The 26,805-nt window shown below is 45.4% G+C and overlaps 1 protein-coding gene across 1 annotated transcript in view; it reads right to left on the reverse strand.

Moving 5' to 3' along the window:
• The window catches only part of ADAP1 (ArfGAP with dual PH domains 1), a 70,914-nt gene that overhangs the window by 17,092 nt on the left and 27,017 nt on the right, over positions 1–26,805 (reverse strand). The window contains exons 5-6 of the mRNA XM_054993056.1: positions 6,656–6,768; positions 3,620–3,766 (exon numbers count right to left, since the gene is read on the reverse strand). Coding sequence (XP_054849031.1) covers positions 3,620–3,766; positions 6,656–6,768 — 260 coding nt within the window. The remainder of the gene's footprint in view (positions 1–3,619; positions 3,767–6,655; positions 6,769–26,805) is intronic.

The raw sequence follows: 26,805 nt of genomic DNA on the forward strand, positions 1-26,805 counted from the left end.
ACGGTCACTGGGGCAAGCACGTCTGCACACAACTTTTTAATTCCGAAGGGGCTGCTGTGTTTATCCAAAGCAACGGAAAAGCAAACAAAAGAGCCTTTGGGCACTGGGCTCTAGCCTACGAAACCTTACGCCAGAATAAAAACTTGCCAGCCTTTAGGGGCCTGAAGACTCAGGTTTGCTTTGCTGTATTAAAAACATTTCCTCTCCAGGGCTGGTCAAATCGGAGAGAGAGAATGTGGCAGTACCGCGAGATCGCCTGCAGAGGGCATTTCAGCCACCAACAAACTTGGGTGAAAATGAAACTCTGCAGCAGTGTCCACTATTTGTAGGGAAGAAGGCCAGGCGAATTAAGTTTGCTCTGCATTTGGGGGAATCAGATTCAGGACTGAGCATAGCCTACGGTTGCCAGCTCCAAACTGGGAAATTCCTGGAGATCTGGGGGGTGAAACCTGGAGAAAGCGGGGTTTGGGGAGGAAAAGGACCTTGGCGTGGCGTAATTCCATAGAGTCCACTCCTCAAAGTAGCCATTTTCTCCAGGTGAACTCATCTCTGTGGCCTGGAGACCAGTTGTAATTCCGGGAGATCTCCAGCCACTACCTGGAGGCTGGCAACCCTAGCATAGCCTCAAACTGGTTTTCCTGTGTTAGAAAAACCAGGAAGTTGAACTCATTCACAGCCTGAGCTACTACAGACCATTGTGGTGCACCCACCGCATCAAAAGGTATTTCTTCTGTGCCAAATTCAACTCAGACCAAGGACATTTACCAAGGGGCAAATTGCCATGGGGCCGTTTCTGACTGGGAAGAAAAACCTAAATGGCACCCTCCCCCACCCCCACAGACACACACTAATTAAAGTCAAAGTCCGTAGACAAAACCGCACATCTTCCACAGGGTATAATGCAGTAGGATTCTCCCTTCGAAGCAGCCACGTTCTCCTGGGGAACTGAACCCAGTCCCCAGCTGATGACAGGCAACCCTAGTAACTGTTGGTCTGTAACTTCCCCTGAGCTGAATTTGAGATGGTATTACCAGCAGAGGAACTGCATGCTCAAAATGTGTATGAAATAATGGTTTTTAAAAAACCTAAATAGGTGTTTAAGAAAAAAAAAGTAACCCCTATTTCCCAATGCATTTCATGATCAAGGGATCTTGCTCAAGATATCTACGAGATCTGTATAGTTACAGAAGGCTGTTGGAGCTGCTCATCCTTCTCAGTATCCATAACCAGAAACATCCCTCTGTTAACATGTTTGCCAGTTGATGCCCTTAAGCACTGCCTCAAAAATGGCGGCCAAGCAGGTTAACAGGGCCTTACTGCATGGGGAAAGACCGTTTCCTGTGGGAAAGGGCTTTACTGCTAAATGCATCAGAAATAAAGCATCACCCATCTATAGACAGCTGCCTGCTGATGTTTTCTAATTCATCAGCCTCAGGCTGATTCTGTACATTGCAAGCTCAAAGGTGTTGCATCTGATTAGGAAGCCAAAGTACCTGCAAGCAAAGGGGGGGTGGGGGTGAGAGAGGGAGGAAGGGAGATCTAATGAAGAGTAGCTCAGCTCTACCAGCATATAAAGATTTATCAGTCAATCGATACAGGCAATTTCTATGCCACCTCACCATAGTCCTGCTTGGGATGGAATAATACATTATCAGTAATAAAACCACAAGCCATTCAAATCAAGCCCATAGACAGAATTTTTAAAGCCCATAAAACAGACAGAAACCGCTGGAAAGATAAAAGTCCTAATTAAAAGCCTGGATAAAAAAAGATATGTTTTGGTCTAGAAGACTGTAAAGTAGGAGCTAGGCAAGCATCAATGGGGAGAGCGTTCCAAAGGCAAGGTGCCACCACAGAAAATGCCCTGTCTCTAGTTGAGACTGGTCTCACCTCCGAAGGCGGAGGCACATCTTAACTGGTGGGCTAGACAATATGGGAGATGGGGGTTCTCCAGGTAACTTGGCCCCAAGCCCTTAAAGGCCAGATCCTGGCACATGTTGCTACTGCCACTGTATGGCAAGATGGAGTATCCTGTGGTGCTGAGCAACAAACTACAGGATACAGGAATTGAGCAGTTAACTGCTGCATTAAGTCAGAGCCAGTGAACTGAAGCAATACAGAGTGGGAAAATAAATCACTGGCGCTTGGAGCAAGAAGATGTGGCTCCCAGTCAGGTGAACCCACCCTCAGGAGAAAAAAAAAAACAATGAACAAGGCATCTCAATTTTTCTCTCTTTTTAAAGAAAAGATTGGGTGGTCTTGGGAGCAGTTATGGCCTTGCTCAGTTGCTTAGATGGGAAGCCATCTAGAGCTCCATAGCAAAAAAATATATAGTTTTCTTCTGTTTCTTTTCCCCTGTCAAACAGAAATCCTCCTTCAATGATACAAGAACTCATTGTCCTTTAATGTTAAAAAAAACAGGAATGCACTTCTCTGATCTATTCTCCTGGCTCGAACACCTGCCATTTATTTCAGGTCAGATCCACTAGTTAAAATACGCAGGATAGGACCAGGGGCAATGTTTAAGAATGCCCAGAGGGTAGAGGACTCTCTCCTTGGCATCAGCACTCTGGGGCAGAGGTGACGTCAATTGACACAGATGCCTTAGGGATCCAGCAGAAAGCCAGAAGACTTAGGGAAAGCAGTCTGCAGGACCCGTAGAAGGAGACGACTTAATGCTTAACTTTGCACTTGGGGGTGGGGGGGCTGACTTTCCCGGTGAGGAGCCAGAAGGATAGATCCAGATGAAATTGGTACTTTCCACCGATTTCCCCTTCCTATTCTGAACCCCTCCCTCCTAGTGTTCCTCAGGGTCCCCGATCCACCTCCCCTCCTCCAGGAGCAGCATCTCAAGGAGATCAAAGGGCTGCAATGGAAGGAGGGGGGCAGGGAAGTTTTGTTCTGCCCACAGAAAACACAGTCTGGATCTGGATCTGGGTCCCCAATGACTGAAGAATTCATGGCATTTGTCTCAGTAAACTTTTGCTTGCTATCCTAACCATTCAGGCACTCAGTTGACCTCGGACTTCTCAATAGGGTTGCCAGCCTCCAGATAGTGGCTGGAGATCTCCCAGAATTACAACTGGTCTCCAGGCCACAGAGATCAGTTCACCTGGAGAAAATGGCTACTTTTGGGGGTGGACTCTATGAAATTATGCCAGGCCAAGGTCCTTTCCCTCCCCAAACTGCACTTTCTCCAGGTTTCACCCCCCAGATCTCCAGGAATTTCCCAACTCGGAGCTGGCAACCCTACTTCTCAAAGCAACATGTCATGCTGGGAGCTCATCTGGGTCCTGCAGTCTCTCTCTCTCTCATTTGTCTCCCCCCACCCCAGTATCAGAACTTAGTTCCCTGGGACATGGCCTTCAATGGTGGATACTTGCTGCTGTTACTTGGTGTCAGGTAGCTGCAATTCCAGACAAAGTCCCCCTCCCCCCAGGTGAGCTTGGCATCCTACAGGTTCTCTTCCAGGCTGGTACAGAACTGGGAGAAATGCCTGTTTCCTGTTTGTGCAAAAACTGGAAAGAGAATGCACAAATAATCCGTGTGCACACTCCATTGCCCCTTCCTCACAACGCAGCCCCTAGAATAGCCTCCTTTCTTACTTCTGAGCTCCCACCTTGCCATCTTCATGGTAAACAAAGATGTTCCTTGTGCTGTTGTCTTTCAAGTACGTGATTTGCAATCCGTTTGGGTTCCCTATTTTCTCTGGCTGGAAAGTGGCATTTAAGTGCTCGATCTTCATAATTGCTTTCGGCTCCTTTGCCTGCAAGAAAAACAACAGTAAGGGCCAGGGCGAAGGCAGCAAACACACGGAGAGAGATGCAGGCTTGCAAAATAAAACGCATTTTGAGGTAACCAAAGAGGTTGAAAAAATAAGAAAAACCTTGTGTGTGGAAATATCAAGGTCTGTTCCCAAAAGCATTAAAAACTATCAAATCACAGAATCTTTAATTAAATATACATATTAAAATCTATATAATAAAAATCCATCCGTTTTGGATACATACATAAGCACCTTCCCCTAGTATCCTTTTTTAAAAAATAATTACACTTACACACATGGGGATGTCACACTTTAACAGGAATCTTTCCTATAACCTGGGCCATTTCCACACGGCTTACCTTATTCTGCAAAATAGCGAAATCTTGCGCAAAATCTCGCGAAAAGATGCTGTTATTGCGTCTTCTCGCGTGATAACAGCGTCTTCTCGCGAGATTTCACTATTTTGCAGAATAAGGTAAGCCGTGTTTAAACGGCCCAGGTTCAGTAATTCATGGCATAAAGTACATGTATACCAAAACCAAGTGTGTTTTGGCCATGAGGCCTTCCGCAGTGATTAAAATTTGTACACTATACACCATTCAATGTATTTGTTGGAATTACAACATGCCTGACCTAAACACTGAACAACCTGAAAAAAGAAAAGAGAAAACAAGCACCTAGGTTAATTTTGACTCCGATGGTATCCCTGATCCAGCCGCTCCACTGAGCATCAAGTATGCGCACCAAGAACAGTGCGTGAAATAAAGAGGGGCTTTGGGGAACAGCTCCGAGTATCCAGCAGCAACCTGTGTACAAAAGATTTCCCTAGCCTTGAAAGGAAAGGAGGGAAGGGGGGGCCAACAGCTCACCTAGTTTTGTGTGCATACCCACAGAGATTTGGACCGAGGCACGTGCCTGCATTATCGTACACACATAAGTTATCTGTACACTAGATGGCTATTGAGGGTGAAAATACAATTTTGAAAATGATTGAGGGGGGAATCTTCCATTGCTCTGAAAAGTTACATTATTTTAATGTTCTGAAGAAAGCTGTGAAGAAAACATCTGCAAATTTCTAATATGTAAAGGAAATTTCTAATACGTAAAGGAAAAGCCAGGCATCACAGGCCCTTATGTTTACCCATGTGCCTTCTCTTCCCCAATCCATGGAACAGTTTTGCAGCTTAAAGTTTGGGAAATATTTGGGGGGCACAAATAATGTATCTGTGTAGAAAAGCATATATTTTGCTTTGATAAAACAATATGGTGGACAGTCCCTCTGAAGCCCAAGGGAAGGGGGGAAAAACTGATCCAGAATTTGATATGCATTGTGTGAACCTGAGTTCATGCCACTGAACTTGCTGCGACTGCTTTTAACAACATTATCCTGTTAAGAACATGGCCCTGCTTCAAGCCAACCTATGGAATCCACACTATGCCATGAGATGAATGCGCACACTGAAAGCGCACTAACGAATGACTACACAGGTGGCACCCCCTTAAGTTGAACTTCTGCACTGCCCAGAGCTCCACACAAGTCGAGGGTTTCCCAATTCACGTTGCTATACCGGTATTTCCCAAGCATTAAAAAGGAAAGGGAAGCTTCGTTCTGCAGGGAGCTCTTTGCAGACACTGTTGCCCCCATTTGCTCTGGTCTGCCGCTGGGATTAGGCCTTAATTATGTGGGTTTGATCACTTCATGTCTAATAGAGGAAAACAGGAGAAAACATTTGGTATAGATGGGGCTAATTTTAAAACCACACGCTTTAAAGTAAGCAAGCACTTTAAGTAAAATGCAGAAATGGGTATGACAGAAGGAGGCAGTTCCCCTTATTCTGTGGGATGACATCAGCATCACAGCAAGGGTTCTGAAATTGCCAATAAAACCATGTAGGCTGGATAATAGCAGCTCATGCTGGACTGCAGTGGACTTTCACTTCCCCAATGATAATGACCGCCCATACATTTTAGCAAACACAGCAGAAGAGAAAGCAGACAAATCCCATTTGAAGAGGGCAGGAGAGATGCAGATAATCTCTGAGAGGAGGCACTTCTTCCTCTGTGTGAAAGGAGGAGGCATACTTCTTGTTAGGTAATCCCTTTACATACTGGGGGTGCTCTCTTAGAAGAGCCATTCCATTTCAAAAGGAGAAATAATGCTTCTAAGATGGCACAGTTAACTGGGGGCAGCTTTACATCTAATAAATTGCCTTCACGTGTTGATGTGCCTCTTTGGCCAAAGGCAGTGACCATATAAATCCCTCTGACTGCACATCAGGTTGGCTTCCTTTCATCTGACCTTTCAACTTCCTCGAGCCTCTTCCTTGTGGCTGATTTTCCATCGAGAGAGGCACTTCGCCAAAAATCTCCTGGATCTTGCTCCTTCTGGGTCAACACGATGAGATTCTCCCCACCTGGCCAAAGCCCCATAGATGCTGAGAGAGGGAGGAAGGCAAGAAATGGTGGAACTTGCTTCTTCCAGGCTGGTGGGAAAACAGCACTGTCCTGCTTATTGGTTTCCACAAATAGGGAACCATATCCTCTCTGCCTGAAGCTCAAAGATTCTACCGCTTAGTTCCTAGTGGGTGAATTATCTGGGGCCAGGCTCTCCCACATTTCCTCATTATAACAGTACATCCACATACCTTGGATGCTCTCTTAGAAGAGGCATTCCCCTCTGTGTGCGAAAAGGGGGAATAATGCTTCTAGGATGGCACCTGCTGACCAGTTAACCGGAGGCAACTTTAAATCCAAATCCAACGACCGATTATTCTAATCGATTAATCAACCGAGCAAGAGACAAACACAAGCGAGTGCAGCCACATGCCCTGAGCTTCCTTCCGTCCTTGGGAAGAAAGACAGCAACCTTTCACGGCCCCACATTCTTACATCATTTTTGTTGTAATACTTCAGGGCGCCATCCCGTTCTGACAGCACGAACTTCCGGCTCAAGAACTGCCCGTTGTCGCGGCCTCTCTTCCAAAGAAATCCTTCCCGATACCCTGCAGGAAACAAATAAGCACCTTCTAGTAACGACTGACAAAAGAGAAATGAAAGATCATTGGCCTTTAGGGGAGGGGCCATGGCTCAGTGGTAGAGCGTCTGCTTGGCACGCAAATGGCCCCAGGTTCAATCCCTGGAATCTTCAGCAATGATCAGGTCATAGGGGATGTGAAAGGTTTATCTCCGTGAGACCCTGGAGGAGCACTGCCAGTCACAGAAGACTATACTGACCTTGACAGACCAGAGCAGGTAGCTTCATGTGTTCAAACATATATTGTTGTGGAGGGTCTATAGCTCTGTGGCTGAGCAGCTGAAGGTCCCAAGGTTCAATCCTCAGTATCTCCAGTCAAAAAGGACCCATCAGTAGGTACTATGAAAGACCCCAGCCTGAGACCCTGAGGAGCCCTTGCCTGTCAGCGTAGACAAGACTGCTCTTGATGGATCGAGGATCTGTCTGTTATGAGGCACCTTCATGTGCTGATGTACCTCTTTGCACGAAGGCAGAGGTCATAAAAAAACCCCTCCAGCTGCACATGAGGTTGCAGAACAAGCCTGGGGCTGATTTTCCATCAAGAGAGGCACCAGCCCAGAAGTCATCCTGGGTCAACATGATGTGGAGATTCTCCCCACCTGGCCAAAGCCCCCTAGATGTTGGATGGGCGAGGAGGGAGGAAAGGGTAGTAGTGTTGAGAGGGTAGGAGAGACACAGTGGAAGCAGCAAGCAGAACTAGGCATGACTAAGGAACCATCTATGAAAAGGCATGAAGGAGAAGGAAGGAGTTTGGAGACTCTCCACGGCCAGCGAGGGAGCCAGCAGCGTTTCCTTCCCTCATCTGAGGCCAAAAGGGCTATGAGCCAATCCGTCTCTTCCTCAGCACAGTAATTTTGAAGAGAACTGGTTTGGGCCCAGGCAATGTAGTATCGAAGGCTCCAGAATCTCTGAGGAAGCACCATGTCCCCCACACCCCTCTTACTGCTTTCAAGGCCAAGTCAAACGTGATAGGGCTGCTTGATTCACAGAACAGGAAAGAGTCCAGTAGCACCTTTAAGACTAACCAACTTTACTGTAGCATAAACTTTTGAGAACCACAGCTCTCTTCGTCAGATGCATCTGACGAAGAGAGCTGTGGTTCTCAAAAGCTTATGCTACAGTAAAGTTGCATCTGACAAAGAGCTGTGGTTCTCAAAAGCTTATGCTACAGTAAAGTTGGTTAGTCTTAAAGGTGCTACTGGACTCTTTCCTGTTTTGCTACTACAGACTAACACGGCTAACTCCCCTAGATCTTGATCCACAGAGAAAGCTCACACATGTGTTCAGTAACAGTAAAGGGGCATAAGCAAATATAGGTACCAAACCCTCCCCCCTCTCTTTCCCCTGCCCTTGGTTCCAGTACTAGAAGCAACTCAGAAACTGGGGGGGGAGGTGTGACTACAGCAACAGATCCGAGGGGAAACACACCAGGAGGAGTTGTCATATTTATTTACTTCGCCTTTTCCTTTCCTCCAAGGAGCTTAGGACAACGCACGTCATTCTCCCCTCTTCCATTTTACCCTCAAAACAACAACCCTGTGAGGCTGAGAGAGAGCAACTGGCCCAGCACCACCCAGTACGCTTTTCCCTTTTTAAATTATTTTATTAAAACAAAAAATAGCATCGGACTGTAGACAAAATATCAATAGCAGACCATACAACAGAAAGTAACATTAGACAGTAAACATAACATCGAAAACAAAATATGTAACATAGTATTAAAACTACATAATATAACAAAAAGTAACGTTAAAGAATGAACAATCTCAAAAACAGAATGTGTAGCAGATTATTAAAACGGCATAATATTTCTCCTCTCCATCCCCTCACTTATTTTTGTTATACTCGGCATGTTATATTCAGCCTATTTTAAAAAACCCTTCTGTTCCAGCCACGTAGTCAAAAAAGATTTTCCATTTTCCCTGAAATTGTCCTGTTATGCATATAAGAAGTTAATTTAGCTGTTGTCACATATTCATCCATTCATCCATCCATTCATTCATGCCCAGGAAGTTTCCATGCAAGTGGGAGTTCAGGTCTGGGACTCGCAGGCCCAACAACACTTCAGCCCCTACACTGTGCAGGCTTTCGTCCCTTCACTATTAACACCAGACCCGCCCCCCCGCCCCGGTTCTTGATCCGTGGTCAGGGCAGATGTGTGGAAAGAAACCACTATCCACCACCCTGCCCAGGAGCAGCATCCGTGTCTACGCGCCACCCTTTAAGGACGAAGAGCATCAGCGCATGGAGCAGACGGTTCTTTGCTAAGAGCTTTCTTAATCCTCCATCAGCATGCTGGGAGAGCCAGTGCAGTGCTCATGGGTTAACATTTCATTATTCAAGGGAGCGAACTGTCCAACAACAAAATGCCAGAACCCAGGAGGAGAAACTGTCTGCTGTGAAACCGTGCTTTCCCCCCTCCCCGTCAACCAGATCCTCCAGGCATCACCTGTGCACCTGTCTGTTTTCTGCCAGCCTCCTCAATAGGAGAAACTCATTAGCTTCCTTGTGATCTCCCACGTATGGAGTGGGTGTAGAATTAAGTAGCGTTTTGCAACCAGTCAAGGACGTCTGGTGGGTACAGAAAGAGACAGCTGGCAAACGGTTGCCAGCTTCTCTAAACGCAAGAAAAAAAGGCAGCATTTTACTTGTGGGGCAGAACTAGAACATTCTTCCCATCCTGCCTATGCTGTATTGTGCTGTGAGACAGCAGAAGGAGCTGCCGATCAAATGCGAAGACAGTATTCTCACTGAGCTTTTAAAAGATAGTTAAGATCTAAGGATGTTTACTTCGTGGGTACCGATCGCTAGGCAAGGGACAAGTGGGCTTTGCTGGCTGGTGGCTACTAGGTACTGGAGCACCCCCCCCCCTGCTATGGTGGCCACCTGGGGTAAAGATTTAGAAGAATGGCAGCGCCATTCTAAGCAGAGTTACACCCTTCTAAGCCCACTGACTTAACTCTGCTTAGGATGGCAATGTGAATGGAGCTGTAGCAGGAAACAGAAACCTGAGTTTTGCAGCTGGTTGCAAAGAAAGATCTTGCCGAGAAGGGGATGGTGTTTTCTTTTGAGGGAATGCAAACCTATGCACACTGAATTTGAAGTAAGCTTCCTTCAGAGCAAGGAGGCATAGGATGGGAAGATGTCAAAATCCCAGCATGCTTCTGCTTGAAACCATCATTCTGATTACCAGTGTGTAAATAATACATTTCAGGGCTTTTTTTTCTGGGAAAAGAGGTGGTGGAACTCAGTGGGTTGCCCTCGGAGAAAAGGGTCACATGGCTGGTGGCCCCGCCCCCTGATCTCCAGACAGAGGGGAATTTAGATTGCTCTCCGCGCCACTCGGTGGCACGGAGGGCAATCTAAGCTCCCCCCTGTCTGGAGATCAGGGGGCGGGGCCACCAGCCATGTGACCATTTTCAAGAGGTTCCGGAACACCGTTCCCCCACATTCCTGCTGAAAAAAAGCCCCCCTGATACATTTGGCTGTTGTTGCCAGTAGGTGTCTATAGAGCTGGAAGTTCTGCCTCTCTTCCCCCTTTTAAACCAGCTGCCATCCCTCGCATGAAGTGAATCCCACAAACCAATCTCACAGTGTGAAGAAGTACCTTCTGTGGCCCTGTGCAGACATCCACTCCATCAATGCTGAAAGCCATGCTGGGCACAGCCACATGGCAAGGTAAAACTTGTGAAGTTACTGATCAAAACCCCCCTTCAAGACACACTGGAGTTCTAACTGCTCAACTGTTTTGACAAATAATTTCACACAAACATACAGGGGAAAAAAAACTGAGTTTCAATCATATCTAAATGTCTATGTTCCTTGCTTACTGTTGGCTAAGCCAGCAAATTCATTCTCCTGAAGACCCTGGTTTGCAATATGGTTTTTTTCCCATCAGCTACTACATAGCCCTCCCCCCCACCCCCGCGGCACAGAGTGGTAAGCGGCAGTACTGTAGCCCAAGCTCTGCTCACGACCTGAGTTCGATCCCGGCGGAAGCTGTGTTCAGGTAGCCTGCTCAGGGTTGACTCAGCCTTCCATCCTTCCGAGGTCGGTAAAATGAGTACCCCGTTTCCTGGGGGCAATGTGTAGATGACTGGGGAAGGCACCCCATAACAAAAAGTCTACCAACAAAATGTCATGACGCAACGTCCCTCTGTGGGTCTGCAATGACTCGGTGCTTGCACAGGGGACTACCTTTACCTTTTACTACGTAGCCCAATTATTGCCTTGGTAGTCAGAATCACACTGTTCCGGGTGAAGAGGAAATTAAATTGATGGTTTCCACAATACCCAATTAACCCCACGTGCACAGCAAATGATTGATTCAATCAGAGGCAATTGATGGTCAAATAGCTAGAAAGCCAAGCAGGCAAAGAAAACCGATACCCAGATTTTTCCAAAGGTCAATGTTATTATCATTCACGGTATCAACCTCTCGCTCAAATCAACAAGTCCAAGAGAAGGGGAATAACAAGAGGCCCAAATCCAGCCAAACAGAAGCGACGTCCGGTCCCTCTAACTTTAGTGGGAGAAGTTTGGGCACATGCTTCATTTTCGCACAGAGCAATCCTAAATTGAAGTACATCTGTTTGAATTCAGTGGGCTTTTCTGCCTAGTATGTGTGCTGAGGCCGACTTGCCCTCAAAAAGAAGAATGCATGTGCGATCATAGCTTTAAACCACTTCTCAAAAGGCACCTAGCAGCTATTCTAGCTCTCAAATCATGTCAAAATCCACGGTGCATGTATCAACAGGGGTTTTTTAGATGATAGGCTGGTTTAAGCTGACCTTTTGGGATTGGAGGCAGGCAAGAAAGAAGAAAGAAAGAAGAAAATGATGCAGAGATCTGTAACAAATAGCAAGCTCTTCTGAGGGAGGGGGGAAAAACCACCCTGTTTCACAGCCAAAAGAACATTTTGAAAAGAAAAATGGACAACGTTTGCCACTCAGGTGCTAAAAATCAATACAGTGAAATATAGTAGGAAAACAAATGTGTTCTTTCTAGATAAACTCATAAGACAAGGCTCAGCAAAATGCCTGAGGTCGCTCCTCTTTTGAAATGGTTTGCATTTCTCCTGTACCCATGCAGATTGAATTTAAAACATCAAGTTTGGAGCATGGGATTTTTAAAAAAGGTAAAGGTAGTCCCCCTGTGCAAGCACCAAGTCATTACTGACCCATGGGAGGATGTCGCATCACAACTTTTTCTTGGCAGACTTTTGTTACAGGGTGGTTTGCCATTGCCTTCCCCAGTCATCTACACTTTACTCCCAGGAAACTGGGTACCCATTTTACCTACCTTGGAAGGATGAAAGGCTGAGTCATCCTTGAGCCGGCTACCTGAACCCGGCTTCTGCCAGGATCGAACTCATGAGCAGAACTTGGGCTGCAGTACTGCAGCTTACCACTCTGACCCATTAACAGCAGGTGGAAGATGAGTTTTCCCATAACTGAAAACAGTGTGAGAGACACCAACCACACAGCATGTTCACTCATCCCACTATTTACACTGATCACAATAGGTTTGGCAGTTGTACAGTGCTCTCCAGCCTGCAAGATCTATTTGACCCAGGATGACAACAGAATGAAAGAAACGTGTACACACAGCACAGCAATGGCAACAGCTATCATACTGCCTTTTCTCCCAAAAAAATATTGCCTGATCCAATCTATGCTTCTTTAATTAGATGTGGTGGGGATTTCACCTAGGCTCTTAGATAACTGCAGAAGCCGTATCAGCATGTATGAACTTTATTTAAGCCACAGTATCACAAGCTCCTGCCCAGAGTAGTGTACATCAAACTAGGATCAGGCAAATTGAGGTTCAAATCTCTGCTGAACTAGGTGACCTTGGGCCAGTTACTTGCTTCTTGCTTCTAACGTACACCACTGCCCTTGAGGCCTATTATATTTTAAAACAAAGACTCTGCTAAGATATGAATATTAAATACAGGTGTGAGAAGCATGAGCTGCAAATTGGATCTTGCCAGGGCTTTTTTTCAGCCGGAACGTAGTGGAACGGAGTTCCAGCACCTCTTGAAAATGGTCACATGGCTGGTGGCCCCGCCCCCTCATCTCCAGACAGAGGGGAGTTTAGATTGCCCTCCGCAATCTAAACTCCCCTCTGTCTGGAGATCAGAAGGCGGGGCCACCAGCCATGTGACCATTTTCACTGAGGGCGATTTAAACTTTTTAAAACTCCCCCCTTGTTCCAGCTGACCCAAAGTGACGTCATTGTGCAGTCCTGAGTTCCACCACTGAGTTCCACCACCTCTTTCCCCAGAAAAAAAGCCCTGGATCTTGCTTACATTCCAGATGTCAATCTTGGGGCATAAACCCACTCAGACTGAGTGGGGTGGGGGGAGGCATGGGCAAGTTAGCAAAGGTCTCATTAATACTCTCCTACTCCCCTAGATAAGACTTCAATTGTGCTTTGAGAACTCTAAAACAAACCTCTTTAGCTTTGAACCAAGAAATCTGAAACTGCTGACAGGCTAGAATTCTCCCTCTTCCAGTACAGAATATGGTTTATTAAATAATGTAAATTTTCTGTCTTGGTCTCTCCGCAGTCAATGGAAGAAACTGCTAGGGTAGACATGATCTGCCAAATCAGTGATTTCAAGGTGAAAAAGTGGGACAGAGTTGACTGACTGTGCGTGCACAGGGGGCGGAAGGAAGCAAGGGGAGGCTGTGAAGAGTTCGCCCTCTCTTTTGGATGCTTCACACAATTTCTCTCATTAGCATCTCCGCCAGATGTCTTTCCTCTGCACGTATAGTCAAGAAAGCTGACATTTTGTTATCCGTAACAATGAAACCCATTCTGGCTCAGCTGCACTTAAAGGTTGACCTACTTCCCTGGACTTTATATGATGTGCAGTTCTGTCTTTTTGCTGAGAAGCGGACAGCGGCCTATGCGGCTCAACTAACAGCGCAGCCCTTACCAGAGTTACAGCCTTCTAAGCCCGCTCAGGTCAACGGGCTTAACTCTGTATAGTACTGTGCAGTTAATCTGCTAATTTGAGCACTAGAGGCTACCGATAATAAGGCAGACATTGCGTTTGAATCGGTCCACTCAAAATACAAAAGAAGAGTATGTTTTATTGAGGCCTCCAAAACAATGAGTGTGGGTGAGGCAATAACAACAAACTGCTAGACCAAAGCATAATGCAGACATACTGCAAGACCTCAGTTCCCCCGCCTTCCACATTGTGAACTGCTACATTGTGGAGAAAATCCTTGTGAGGCCTCAGACTCAACATTCCCATCAACAAATGAAAACTTTGCTAAACTGGCCAAAGCAACACCATCTATCTCGATCGAGGTGGGTCGGTGCTGCTGGTGTTAGATCTCACAGCAGCGTTCGATATGGTCAACTACGAGCTGTTGACCCCCTGCCTCACTGATGTGGGGATACGTGGGATGGCCTTGCAATGGCTGGCCTCTTTTCTCCACGATCGGGGACAGAGGGTGGCGCTCGGGGAGCAGTTGTCACCATGCTACCCATTGGGATGCAGTGTCCCTCAAGGGGCAATACTCTCCCCAATGCTGTTTAACGTTTATATGCACCCCCTCACCCAACTGGCTCAGAGTTTTGGTTTGGGGTGTCATCAGTATGCAGATGACACCCAGTTATATCTTTTGTTAGATGGTCAGCCAGATGCTGTGCTGGATACCCTGGCCAGGGCCTTGGCAGCTGTGACTGGATGGATAAAGCACAGTCAACTGAAGTCGAACCCTACAAAGACGGAGGTCCTGTACCTGGATCAAGGGTTGATGGGTTTGGGAAGACAGCTACCAGCCCTAGATGGGGCACCACTGGCACCTAGGCTGACGGTGAGGAGGTCACAGCGGTTGCCAGATCTGCATTCTTCTATCTTCATCAGATCAGGCAGCTTGTTCCCTACCTCTCAACTGGCAACCTAGCTACGGTGATCCAAGCAATGGTCATCTCCAGATTAGATTACTGCAACTCGCTCTACACAGGGCTGCCCTTGAGACTGATCCAGAAGTTGCAGCTGGTCCAGAATATGGCGGCACACATCCTTACTGGGACTCCAGTTACAATACATAGTCGACCTGTTTTGTGACAGCTGCACTGGCTCCCAGTTGAGTTCTGGGTCAAGTTTAAGGTACTGGCTATGATGTTTAAAGCCCTTAACGGACTGAGATCAACATACCTGCGAGACCGTCTCTCACCGTATGTTCCCCAGAGGGCACTTTGTTCTTCCGACAAATACCTTCTGGTGATCTCTGGTCCCAAGAATGTTCACCTAGCCTCAACCAGGGTCATGGCCTTTTTGGCTCTGGCTCCAGTCTGGTGGAACTCTATCTCCATCGAGACTATGACTGTGCGGAATTTGTTACAGTTCTGCCAAGCCTGTAAGACAGAGATGTTCCACCAGGCTTACGGTGGTGGTTGAGGCATGGGCAAATTGCCCAGTTGGCCTCTCTGCTGCAGCTTCTGCACCAGCTTTACATTCTGGTGACCTCCCTGTCCAACCTCCATGATCCTGATGTGTGGGATATATTATGGTCAGCCATCTCATGCTGCATTTTAGATGATGGTTTTAACTTTTGTATCGGAACTATGAAATTGTGTATTTTATCTTTTATTGTATATTGTTGTTTTAATTCATTGTATTACATAATGTTACAACCTGCCCTGAGCCCGCTTGTGGGAAAGGCGGCCAAGAAATATAATAAATTAAATTAATTCCTTCAGTGACTAGTGTGCATGCTTAGAATGACAGAGAGAGACTAGAGTCTCCTACTACATCCTAATCTGCCACTCTAACCTTTACACCTCACTGGCTTGCTTTTAGCCTTTCTGCCACCAAACCAAATAGAATAGAATGTTAGAATCAAGATTTGTACAGCCTTAAAATGGGAGAGACTGGACTTTTGGAAGTGCATGTCTAGGGATCTGATGGGTACAGTGCCTGCAAGCAGGGCTTTGTTTCAGCTGGAACACGGTGGAACGGAGTTCCGGCACCTCTAGAAAATGGTCACATGGCTGGTGGCCCCGCCCCCTGATCTCCAGACAGAGGGGAGTTTAGATTGCCTTCCGCGCCAGCGATGTCATTGTGCGGTCCTGAGTAGAGATGGGCACAAACCAAAATTAAGCACAGTTCATCAGATCCCATTTCTGATGAACCACCACGAACTTTTAGGCTGGTTCATTTGGTTCATCACTGCAGACAGCCTTGTGCCAATCAATCAGTTTCCTAGGCAACAGGGGATGGACTTCCTGCAGACCTTCTGCTGACTTGGAAGTGAACTTCTGCTGGCCCAGAAGTGACCTTCTGCTGACCCAGAAGGGATGGTTTTCTGACCCGGATGTGATGTTTTCATGAACCAAATGAGCCAGTTCACGAACCAGGGGCAGGTTCCTGAAAGTTCGTGGTTCGTGAAATTTGACGAACCACGAACCACATGGTTCAGGGTTTTTTTCAGTTCGTGCCCATCTCTAGTCCTGAGTTCCACCACTGAGTTCCACCACCTTTTTCCCCAGAAAAAAAGCCCTGCCTGCAAGCAAATATTAAAATAACTATCCCTCCCTGGCCCTTGCTTTTGTTCAGGTGTAAGGCAATATAAATGTTCTCCTGATGACATTTTTAGCTCTTCCTTCTTCCAAGGGGCTCGAAGCAATGGGCAAGGTAAACAGAGGCCTGAAGAAAGCCTGATTTCATTGGGCTCTGGCTTGCTTTTTAAAATTATTTTTATTTTCGTAATTTATAGTCCACCTTTTTCACCGAGACTCAAGGCGGATTACACAACGTGCATTAGTACAGTCAATTTCAGGACATTCCAATAAACAATGTAATAGCAAATTTAGCAATAAACAATGTAAATGCAAATTTGCGAAGGTTTATACGGCACAATAAATTAGCTAGTTTTTTTATTTGCATGCCCAGATTCGCTAATATTAGACAAGAACGTGTTTAGCAGCCTCCCAGACAGCCTTCTGGGAAAATGAGCGCTGGGCACGGCATGCATCTCCCTGCTGCCCAGAACCCCTGCAGCTTCTCTCAATTAGTCATTTCCCCTGCAAGGCAGGGTGATGTCACTCTCTCCCCAGCTCCCCTGCCGCCAGTAAAAGAAGCCTATGACTTGCCGCGAGTGATGCATTATCGCTCCTACAGAGGCCAGATGGGAAATTTCAGTGCCTGGTGCTAATTTCTGAGGGTACCGATTCTTTCAGCTCCCCACACCCTAATAAAAATGTGCTGTTAAACAAGAAAAGGGATGTAAAGGGGATATATATTTAAAGTGAAGCCTGAGAGGCTTGTCTGCATTCAGCAGCGCCTAGGCACACATTTTTATACCATCAGCAGTTTCTCCCTCTTGCATCTATATAAATTTTAGTTATTGCTCAACTCCCTATCCACACTTTTCCTGTCCGAAAGGGACACATCAAAACAGCTAATGTTTGGTGATAAAGACATAGGCCTATAAAATTACATCGCGGTGGAACATGGAAGCACTCGGGCAGCCTTACAAAGAAAAAAAATATTACCTGCCTGAACAAAATTGCTTTTATTTGCCTACTATGAAAGAAGTGGGAAGATTCTGTTTGGGCGCATTTTTCTCATCCGTGCCTACTCAGTACACTTTCCATGTAGGGTGAAAACAGATGGCCACGTATCAGGCAGTGAAGTCCTGCACTGCACATGTGCAACACTGTCCTGACAAGTGACTGTGAGAACTTCACTGCTTCCCACCTTCCTTGGGTTTCTACTCAACTGCAAAGAGGTGTATATACTTCCATTGTCCCTAATTTTTGTCTTTGGGGTACACCAAGTAAAAATGTTCGCATACATTTTTTTTTCAAAGTCCAGGTTCTTTCTTGGTCTAAGAGCCAAGCTACAAGTGACGAATGACACTTGAATGGCAAGTGAACAGACTCCCGTGTATTCCTCCCTGTTCGCTTGTGCTCCGCTTGACCACTCCTTCAATTGCTGCTCAATATTCCCTCACAAGTTTTCCCTTGTTCGTGTCTTTGTCCCTTTGGAACAAAGAACCGACAGAGCCCCCATGGCCTTGCCCAGCTTTGTACAGCCAAGAAACAGAACAAAGGCCTGTACAGCAAGTCAGAAGAAGGCAGTGAGAAGCCCATAAATGCCAGAGATTCTTTGCTGGGCCCTGCCCTGTGAAAGGTGGTTGTGTGCTCCCTCACCCGAGACCCCAACAACAACCGCTGCCATGTGCCCTGCTGGACCACTTCCAGTTCCAGGCTCGCCTCTTTGTTGACAACAATATTATTGTTCAAGCTGTCCTCGGAATGGAAGATTAAAGCCCAGGCATGAAAGCAGTTCATTTTACACAGGTTGCCCGCAGCCAACAAGAAGGGCATCAGGCATCTTTGGCATCCACGAACAATTACACGGGCGCAAAATACAAAAGGTCTCCATTCAGTCCTTGCATCATCTCCAGGCTAAACAGGTACTGGGCAAGACCTTGTTCTCAAGCCTGAGCTCTCGTTAACCATGATGCTGTTGTGCCCAAGAAGATAAAAACCAACGTGGGAGCAGCTTAAACACAGGCAAGGAAATCAGAAAGACAGTGCTTCGCAATGCTGGGGTTTGGATATATGCAGGTTCACATGCACAAAGCATCCAAGTTTTCTATCTAAGCTACCCCACATGGTGGCTTTAGGGATAAAAAGGCTGCTCAGATCCTCGCAGGAAGGCCCGGCATGTTCCTTGGAACCCAACATGGCTGAGGAGGGGCCAGAGCAGCTTCTGTAGTAAAGCAGGGCTGCTCCTGTGTGCCAAGCCCTGTAAGGTGTGTTTGCTGAGGAGGCAGAGAAGGGGGAAATTGCTTGGTGCAGGACACAGGGCAGGCAGAGGCTGGCATCTTGTGTTCCCTTTTCCACGCTTATCGTTTATCTAGGCAAAACCACCGCAGTTAAAAAGCAGAAATTGTTGCTTATCTAAAACACACATGATTATCTGCAACAGCAATAAAACTTTCAGATGCCTGGCAAAGCTTGCCGAATTAAATATGTCATTTTGACAACAACCATTACATAATGCAGGAGCAAGGAACATCTCCTCCTGTACAGAAATCTGCTGCTTTTTAAGATCTCCCAGTTGGAGTTTGCCAGACTCCAGGTAGGGCCTGGAGACCTCCCAGAATTACAACTGATCTCCAGCCAACAAAAGATCAGTTCCCTTGGAGGAAATGGCTGCTTTGGAAGGCAGACTCTGTGGCATCGTATCCCACTAAGGTCTTCACCCCTAATCTCCAGGAATTTCCCATCCCAGAGATGGCAACCCTACTTAAGTATGGAGGTTTGGGGGAGCTGCTTTCTTTGTTGTTTGACAAGCAAAACCTCAGAGAAATATAGTCTCAAAATAAGCACACGCAGCCACATAATCATATTAAAAACAAATGAAAAGTTATACTCAGTCACACATACACCAGATTCACACTGTCACAAATGGCTGTGATGTTAAAATTCCTATCACTCCGAGTCAAGAGAGAAGAGGGCACATCGCATCCCTTGTTCTACAAGTGCCCCATTTTGCAAAAGCTTGCAAACAGTATCTTTGTCTGATCATCTGCAGTGATAAGAATAAAACTCCAGGCTTGATTTCCACAGCTGAGGCGCAGTCTGCAGCACGGGAGCCCTTTCTTTCTGTGACTTGGCTGCAATTTTTAAATTGCAGGCTCCACCTCCAACATCTCCAGGAATTTCCTAACCCAGAGTTGGCAACCCTAGGGAGAAGGATGATCTGACGCACGCGCACAAATGCACACTCATTCATTGCTGCTGGCTCTTTTATTGAGCATTTTGCAGATCTGCAATATCCTTTTTGAGACTGGGTGCCAAAACTTGTATGGGGTATTACAAATATGGGCACACTGGATATCTATACAAGCACATTATGGTAGTCGGATGGGTCCAATTATCTTCCTTCTCACATACTTTTTCCCTGGCTAGGATTGCAGGCAGAAAGGACTCACAAGGTATACATGAAAAGGCACGCTATTAGAATCTTGAAAACTAGTAATTTCTACACATTCATTTACAAGAGTGGTTTGAGATGACAACCAGGGGGTTAAGCTGGTAAGCATCAACAAAAAGATGCCTTTAACAAAGTTCCTTTATAGAAAGGAACACCAACTCATGTATGTGAACTTTGAAATCATCAAGAGAGGTTCCTATCTTCTGAGTTTAGGTGTGGGGAGGGGTACAAAGAACAGCGTTTTCAGCGTTGGCACCCTCCTTGCGGAATCACTTCACCTACGGAAGCCTGCTTGGTCCATACCTTGGGCCCACTGCAACCTAACTTATCTCAACAGGGTAGTGAGGATAACGTAATGCAATCCATTCCAATTAAATGACCCTCAGGCTCATTGGAAGGAGGATGAGGCCCCCCAAAATGTGAAAAAAGCAGGGCTCATTTCGAGGGGGCACGCACAGGAATGCAGTTCCGGCAGTTCCCCAAAGAGGTCACATGTCAGGTGGCCCCACCCACCTAACTCTCGGCCATTTTGGGCCTGTTTCAGCCTGGATTGGGGCCAAAACAGCCCAGATCGGGCCTCTTACGAGTGATGGATCACTCTCCCACTCAGCAGCGGCCCGATCCTGACCATTTTGGGCCCCTTTGCGGCCATTTTCAGCCCCTTTTTGCCATTTTGGGCCCAGTTTCGTCCCTGAATGGCCAGGATTGGGTCCAAAACAGCCAGGATAGGTGATGTCAGGGGGTGTGGCATATGCAAATCAGTTGTGCTAATGACACACTTCTGATGATGGCAAGGGCGTGGCATATACTAATGAGTTATGCTAATGAGTTCCTCCAGCTCTTTTTGTACGAAGTGACCCCTGGGAAAAAGTAATACAAAGCTGAAGAAAGGCAAAGGAAGAAAGAGGCACTGTTTTTCCCATAGGGAATGATTTCCTGATAGCATTCACCTATGGTACAATGAGTTCTATGTACTGTTATTCCCCACACTCTGATTGTTCCCCCATCATCTGATAAAGGACTGAATACATTCAGTATGTTTTTGCTGCTGTGCCCACTCCATTGAAATGCCACAGCAAAAAAACACAAAAAAACTACACATAGTTGCGCAGCTTAGCAGCTGCCACCAGCCAAGAGATCTCTGGCTAGCACTTCCAAATGGTTAAAAATGCTGCCACCATCAGAATTAAAAACACAACAAAGACAATTTCTCAGAAGGTGTTTCCACTGAGTCACTATAAAATAATCTATTATTTCAAGCTCAGCTCATTTGACTGATTATTTTAATACACATGCAGCAACAACATTAAAGGATCAACACCATGCTAGCAAAAGACACCATCTGTAGAAAATAGCTACGAACACCCCCCCCCCAAAAAGGCCACAAAAGTCTTATAAATTTGGGTGATTGCTTGATAAAATAAATCCTACAACACCATACAGCATGTATACTCAGAAGTGGCTGCCACGATGCTTTAATGGGACTCCCTATTGTGCACAGGATTGTAGCCTTAGTTGATTACAAATTGCATGAACTTTTACTGATTAAGTCAACATGTGCACAGAGATTTGTAGCAAAAAAAAGCATATTCTCCTTGATTTTAGACTCGGGGGGGGGGGGTAATCCAATCATTCACAGATAGGGTTGCCAGCCTCCAGGTGGTAAAAAGACAAGGGGCAACCCCAGAACCAAACCGAGGAAGAACAACAAGACCGGGGGTACACAAATCATGAAATTAATTATGTATATTTTTCTTCATTTTCAAATTTTTGAAGTGCAAAGTGCAAAAGTGCTATAGTGAATTAACACATGATTAATCATACAGTATAAATACACAATTACAAAAATACAAAGTCCATTCATTATAAGCATAAAATTGTCAATCTTCACTGTCCGGAGTTCATTCAAAACTTTAAAGTGCAAATGCCAATACGATAAAGGAAGCCGGTAGATAGGGAGTTGTGCAAGATGTTATTCATTCACGGTCCAAAAACTAGAATAAATGCTTAAAAAACGCTGACGGGAATGTGTAGGCAATTGTTATTAACCCGTTTCGTGAGTAAGAACTCACTTCATCCTGGGCATAAAGATATTCAGACCAGACATGGGTCCATTACAGGCACAAAACACACTCTCCTACCGCTTGCAAAAAGGTATTCACGGTCCGTGAATTTTTGGACCATGAATGAATAACATCTTGCACAACTCCCTATCTACCGGCTTCCTTTATCGTATTGGCATTTGCACTTTAAAGTTTTGAATGAACTCCGGACAGTGAAGATTGACAATGTTATGCTTATAACGAATGGACTTTGTATTTTTGTAATTGTGTATTTATACTGTATGATTAATCATGTGTTAATTCACTATAGCACTTTTGCACTTTGCACTTCAAAAATTTGAAAATGAAGAAAAATATACATAATTAATTTCATGATTTGTGTACCCCCGGTCTTGTTGTTCAGCCTCCAGGTGGTGGCTGGAGATCTCCCGGAATTACAACTGATCTCCAGGTGACAGAGATTAGTTTCCCTGGAGAAAGTGGCTGCCTTGGAAGGTGGGCTCTATGGCATTATAGCTAGCTGAAGTCTCTCCCCTCCCCAGGCTCTACTCCCGAAATCTCCAGGAATTTCCCAACCAGGAGCTGGCAACCCTTTCCACAGACTTTGTAGAATGGGAGTTTCCTGTTTCTCCCTCCATTGCAGTCTATGAAATATCTCTCCTCCCATAAAAACCTTGCTCCTGGGAGCCAAGAGATTCTCATTATAAGTGGGAAAGTAGAGGTCTGCAATGGGAGGGGAGAAGTAGAAGAAATGAGAGCTCTGTTTTCTGCAAATGGAAATGATGTTCCCATGGAGGAAACAGGATAAACCCCAATGCTTATATGCACTATGGAAGGTGTCATATTTAAATAAATACATTTCCTCCTCTGCCATTTGCAATTTTATATTTAAAATAACATTATTTTAAAATGGGATATCCAATTAACAGGGGCATCTTTTTAATGGATTAAAAGATTCTAATCAAATAATATACATGTATTAACATTGCAGAATTTCATGCAGAATTACTCCAGCCTATATCCATTGAAATATATGGCCTTACACTGGAATAATTCTGCATAGGACAGTGCTGCTGTACTCACTAACTTTGATAGCCCAGTTACAGATTCGAACTCATCTCTCTCCAACTCAAGTCCATTGCTCAAATCACTATACTATGATAGCTCTCGGTCTGGGAACAGTTTACTCTCCTCCACTCAAGGAGAACTGAAAAGTCCCTCAATAACCTGCAGTGGGGATATAATAATTATCTTGTTACTGTCCTTAATATTTTAAACAGCTTATATTTCAAAAAATGCTGGGCTTTCTAAGGCTCAGCTGGTGCATTTTGGTTTTGATACCTCATTTCAAAATTAAAACAGCTCACGCGGATGGGGGAGGAGCTATAACTTTGGGGCCAATAGCCGCTTACTGAAGCATTTAATCACTTCGTTACTAATCTACTTTGAACCTGTTTCCCTCACACCAGAATCAATGAGGCTAAATACATCCATTAATTTTTGTGCTCTGAGAGAAATGAAACTATCAGGGTTTGCTCTGTTTAAACAAAAACACTCCTCCAGTCATTGAAACCATTCAGATTCAGAAGACCTCAAGTTGACTCAGAGGCAAGGAGAACTGAACTAGGCCAGTAGTCAAAGAAAATGGCATCTGTCTACTAGCGCAACGTTCCTCCCAGCCATGCAAAAGAATCTTGAAATGCATGCTGCCCACCCAGGTAATTTTTGACACTTTTAAACCATCTTTCTTAAGACTATTGCTGTTTTTGTTTGGTTTCCATTTTAAGATATTTGATGCATATTTTTAATTTACACATAAAAATCATATACAAAAATAATGTATATATTGTTGTAAAAAAGAAATACAAAAGTTATGTCTATATTATTGTTATTTTTAAAAAAAAATTAAATGTATTATCTGTTAGCCTGAAAGGACTCAGAGATGGCAACGGGTTTGGGTTTTACTAAATACTATTTCCTTTTGTAAAAAATTAAACATTGCAATCTTAAGCAGAATGCATGGTAAGTATTGTTCTACTGTTTTAGACACTGAATCCTTTGCAAGTCACTCCTGAAAACCGGTTTTGTTGAAAGGAGGGATAGAAATCTTTATACTAAACTAAAAATATAATGGGAGAGGTGGTTCACTAGAATGGTTTTGCTAGAAACTGGATCCTCTAGGAACCTAGTACTGTATCTTGGAGACTCTTTCATCAGCTGCCAGAAAGAGGAAGAGATTTATGAAACCAGTATAGCACCACACTACAGTGTGCTGTCAAAGGTGCAAAATTGCTCTGACGTACAGCAAGGCAGTACGATGTCCCAGGCCTGAAACATGACCTCATCCGTTTGGGATCCTGTTATCACATGGAGGCTCTTATAAGAACATCCCTGGTTGGAATCAGAACAATAGTCCCATTAGTAAAGCATCCTGTTTCTAACAGTGATTAGTGACATGCCACAGTAACACCTGGCCAGCCAAGCCACAACCACGCATCACTTTTTTTTCTTATGCTGCGTGAAATTGCTGATTGAGAATTTATCAGAAAGTTTGATACTATCCAGCGAAGCCTCAGTCACGATGCTGGTTTCCTCTCATGCTACAGAAGTGAACTTAGCTTCCTGAGAGCCAAACGAAAAGTGACGTCTTACACAGGTTGGACACTAGTCGGCTTCCCTCAAGTTTTGATGGGAAATGTAGGCATCCTGGTCTTGCAGCTGTAATGGAGAGCCAAGCTGTAAAACCTGGATGCCTACATTTCCCATCAAAACTTGAGGGAAGCCGACTAGTGTCCAACCTGTGTAAGACGTGTTGCTTGTTCTTGCAGCTGTGCAGTTACCTTGTTTACGTAAGAGCTTTGCAGAGAAATGTCACCACCTTGATCGTTCCGTTGCCTTTGTCTCTACCACTGACAATGTTCTTCTTATGCCTGTGTGGTGTATATAACAAAGATCTGAAAGCACGTTTCATCCACCTGATGAAGCAGACTCTAGCCTACAACAGCTTATGTTATTATACAGGGGTAGGCAATCGCTGGCACGCTTACCAAACTGAAGCCCGCGAGACTGTTTTTGGTCAATACACATGACTAGTTCCCCAACCAGATAACCAAGGCAAGCCCACAAGATGCTGGCAGCTAAGACAGTGCTAAGCAAATCTGGTGCTTGTTATCACCTGCTGAACCTCTAGAACCATCATCCAGGTACCTTTGGGCTGCTGCCAGTGTTAAAGGGGCTCGGCTTGCTGCCCAACATTCATCTTCCTCCCCATTTAGTTTTCTGGCACTGCAACATCTATGCAAGCAGGTGCTTTTTCTTCTCTGGCACTCAGCCAAAAAGGTTGCCCACCTCAGTAATAATGAAACCATTAATTGTCAAGAAGCTACAAGGACCGTGTGTTTGTCTCATCCTCCCTGTATTCTCTCAGCACCTCTAACATCCTCTGTCCTCTGCTGGTGAGCTAATGCAACAAATCAAATCTGAGGTGCTGAGAATATGCTCCCCCCACCAGTCAGAGGTTGCCCTGGAGAATGCTGCTGTTGCTGCCCGACTGAATTGGAACTGAGAATTTATGACAGCTGTCCAATGTCCTTCTGAGCCTCTGTTTTCAAAGAGGTCCCCAGAAATACTCTGCCTCTTGCTCTCTCCCCCCTGAGACAACAGTACAGGTTCTCTCTTCAGACCTCCATAGGCATTGCTGTTTCGGCACCAAAGCCCTGGCCAGAGATGTTTCACTCCCACGGCTCCTGCTGAGGTCCCACCGTCCGTCAAGCTAGCACAGATTTTCTTCAGCTTTTGCAAATGCTTGACAGACTATCCCCAAAGGGTTGACAGCCACAAAATGACATGGCAGGTTTCACCAAATAAATAAAACTTCTTAAACAGCTTGAAAAACCAGTGGGAAAATGACATTCTTTTTTCCCCCTTTTTTAATGCAGCTACTCACAAAGATTATTAGACTAGCAAAGAAATGTTCTGGAAGATGGAATGAAATTGCTCAACAAGCGCCTGAAAATGAATGTTGATGTCTCTATTAGTCAGGGAAAAGGCTCCACACTCAGAAATTGGCAATTTACCATCCCTTCAGTGGACTGAAAGCAGACAGATGTACCAAGAAAAGAGGGCACGGAAAGAAATGTTCACTTTGAAAAGGCGGATGGAACAGAGAAATCTGGTGAGAAGTGCTATTGCCTAAAAACGTGAGTGCTGTCGCCTCAGTGCTGGGTCATATGTCAGAGCCAGCAGCACCATGGAGCAGTGCAAACCTGTCCTCTTATGAGCTGAGTCTTCCACGTGTGCAGAGATTCCACATGAATGGTAATGGAGGCCACGAAAAGTGATTCTACATGAAAAGCGATGGAGGCCGTGAAACGTGATTCCATGTGAACACTGATGGCCGTCATTTGGTTGACCCCCTTCCCCATTAAGGTGATTGATCATGTGAAAAGGGCTTTGTTCAACTGGCTGGTTCCATGGAAATCCCAACTTATACATGAGCTTGTTGGGGAAGGAAGGGGCATCCCACCACTCCAGCATGCTGTTTCAGTGCCAGTTCCTGGTAAGTGTATGAGCTGGGGTTCGTATATGGAACCCATTTTTTAAAAAGGCCTCCGTCTAAAATGGGGATTTAATTGAGAAGTTACCTCACGGATGAAGACAGACTAGACTTGCCAACCTCCAGGCACTTGGAGTTCTCCAGGAATTACAACTCAATTACAACAGATTTCGGGAAACCAGGTCTCCCACTCCCAGCCTTCCTCTGTATCATCCACTGGCCCTCTGCAGACCAGTGAGGGGGTGGAGCCTAAAACATCATCGTCACATCACTGGTGCAATGTCACTTCCAGCAAATACTCAGGAGTGACATCACATTGCCAACATGATGTTAATCTGATGCGCTAGGATTCAGACAAAACTCAATGGTTCCCTCCTGCATCCCCATACCCATCCCTCCCTCTCCCACTGATTT

This window comes from Eublepharis macularius, chromosome 12, assembly GCF_028583425.1.
Source record: "Eublepharis macularius isolate TG4126 chromosome 12, MPM_Emac_v1.0, whole genome shotgun sequence".
Classification (NCBI taxonomy): Eukaryota; Metazoa; Chordata; class Lepidosauria; order Squamata; family Eublepharidae; genus Eublepharis; species Eublepharis macularius.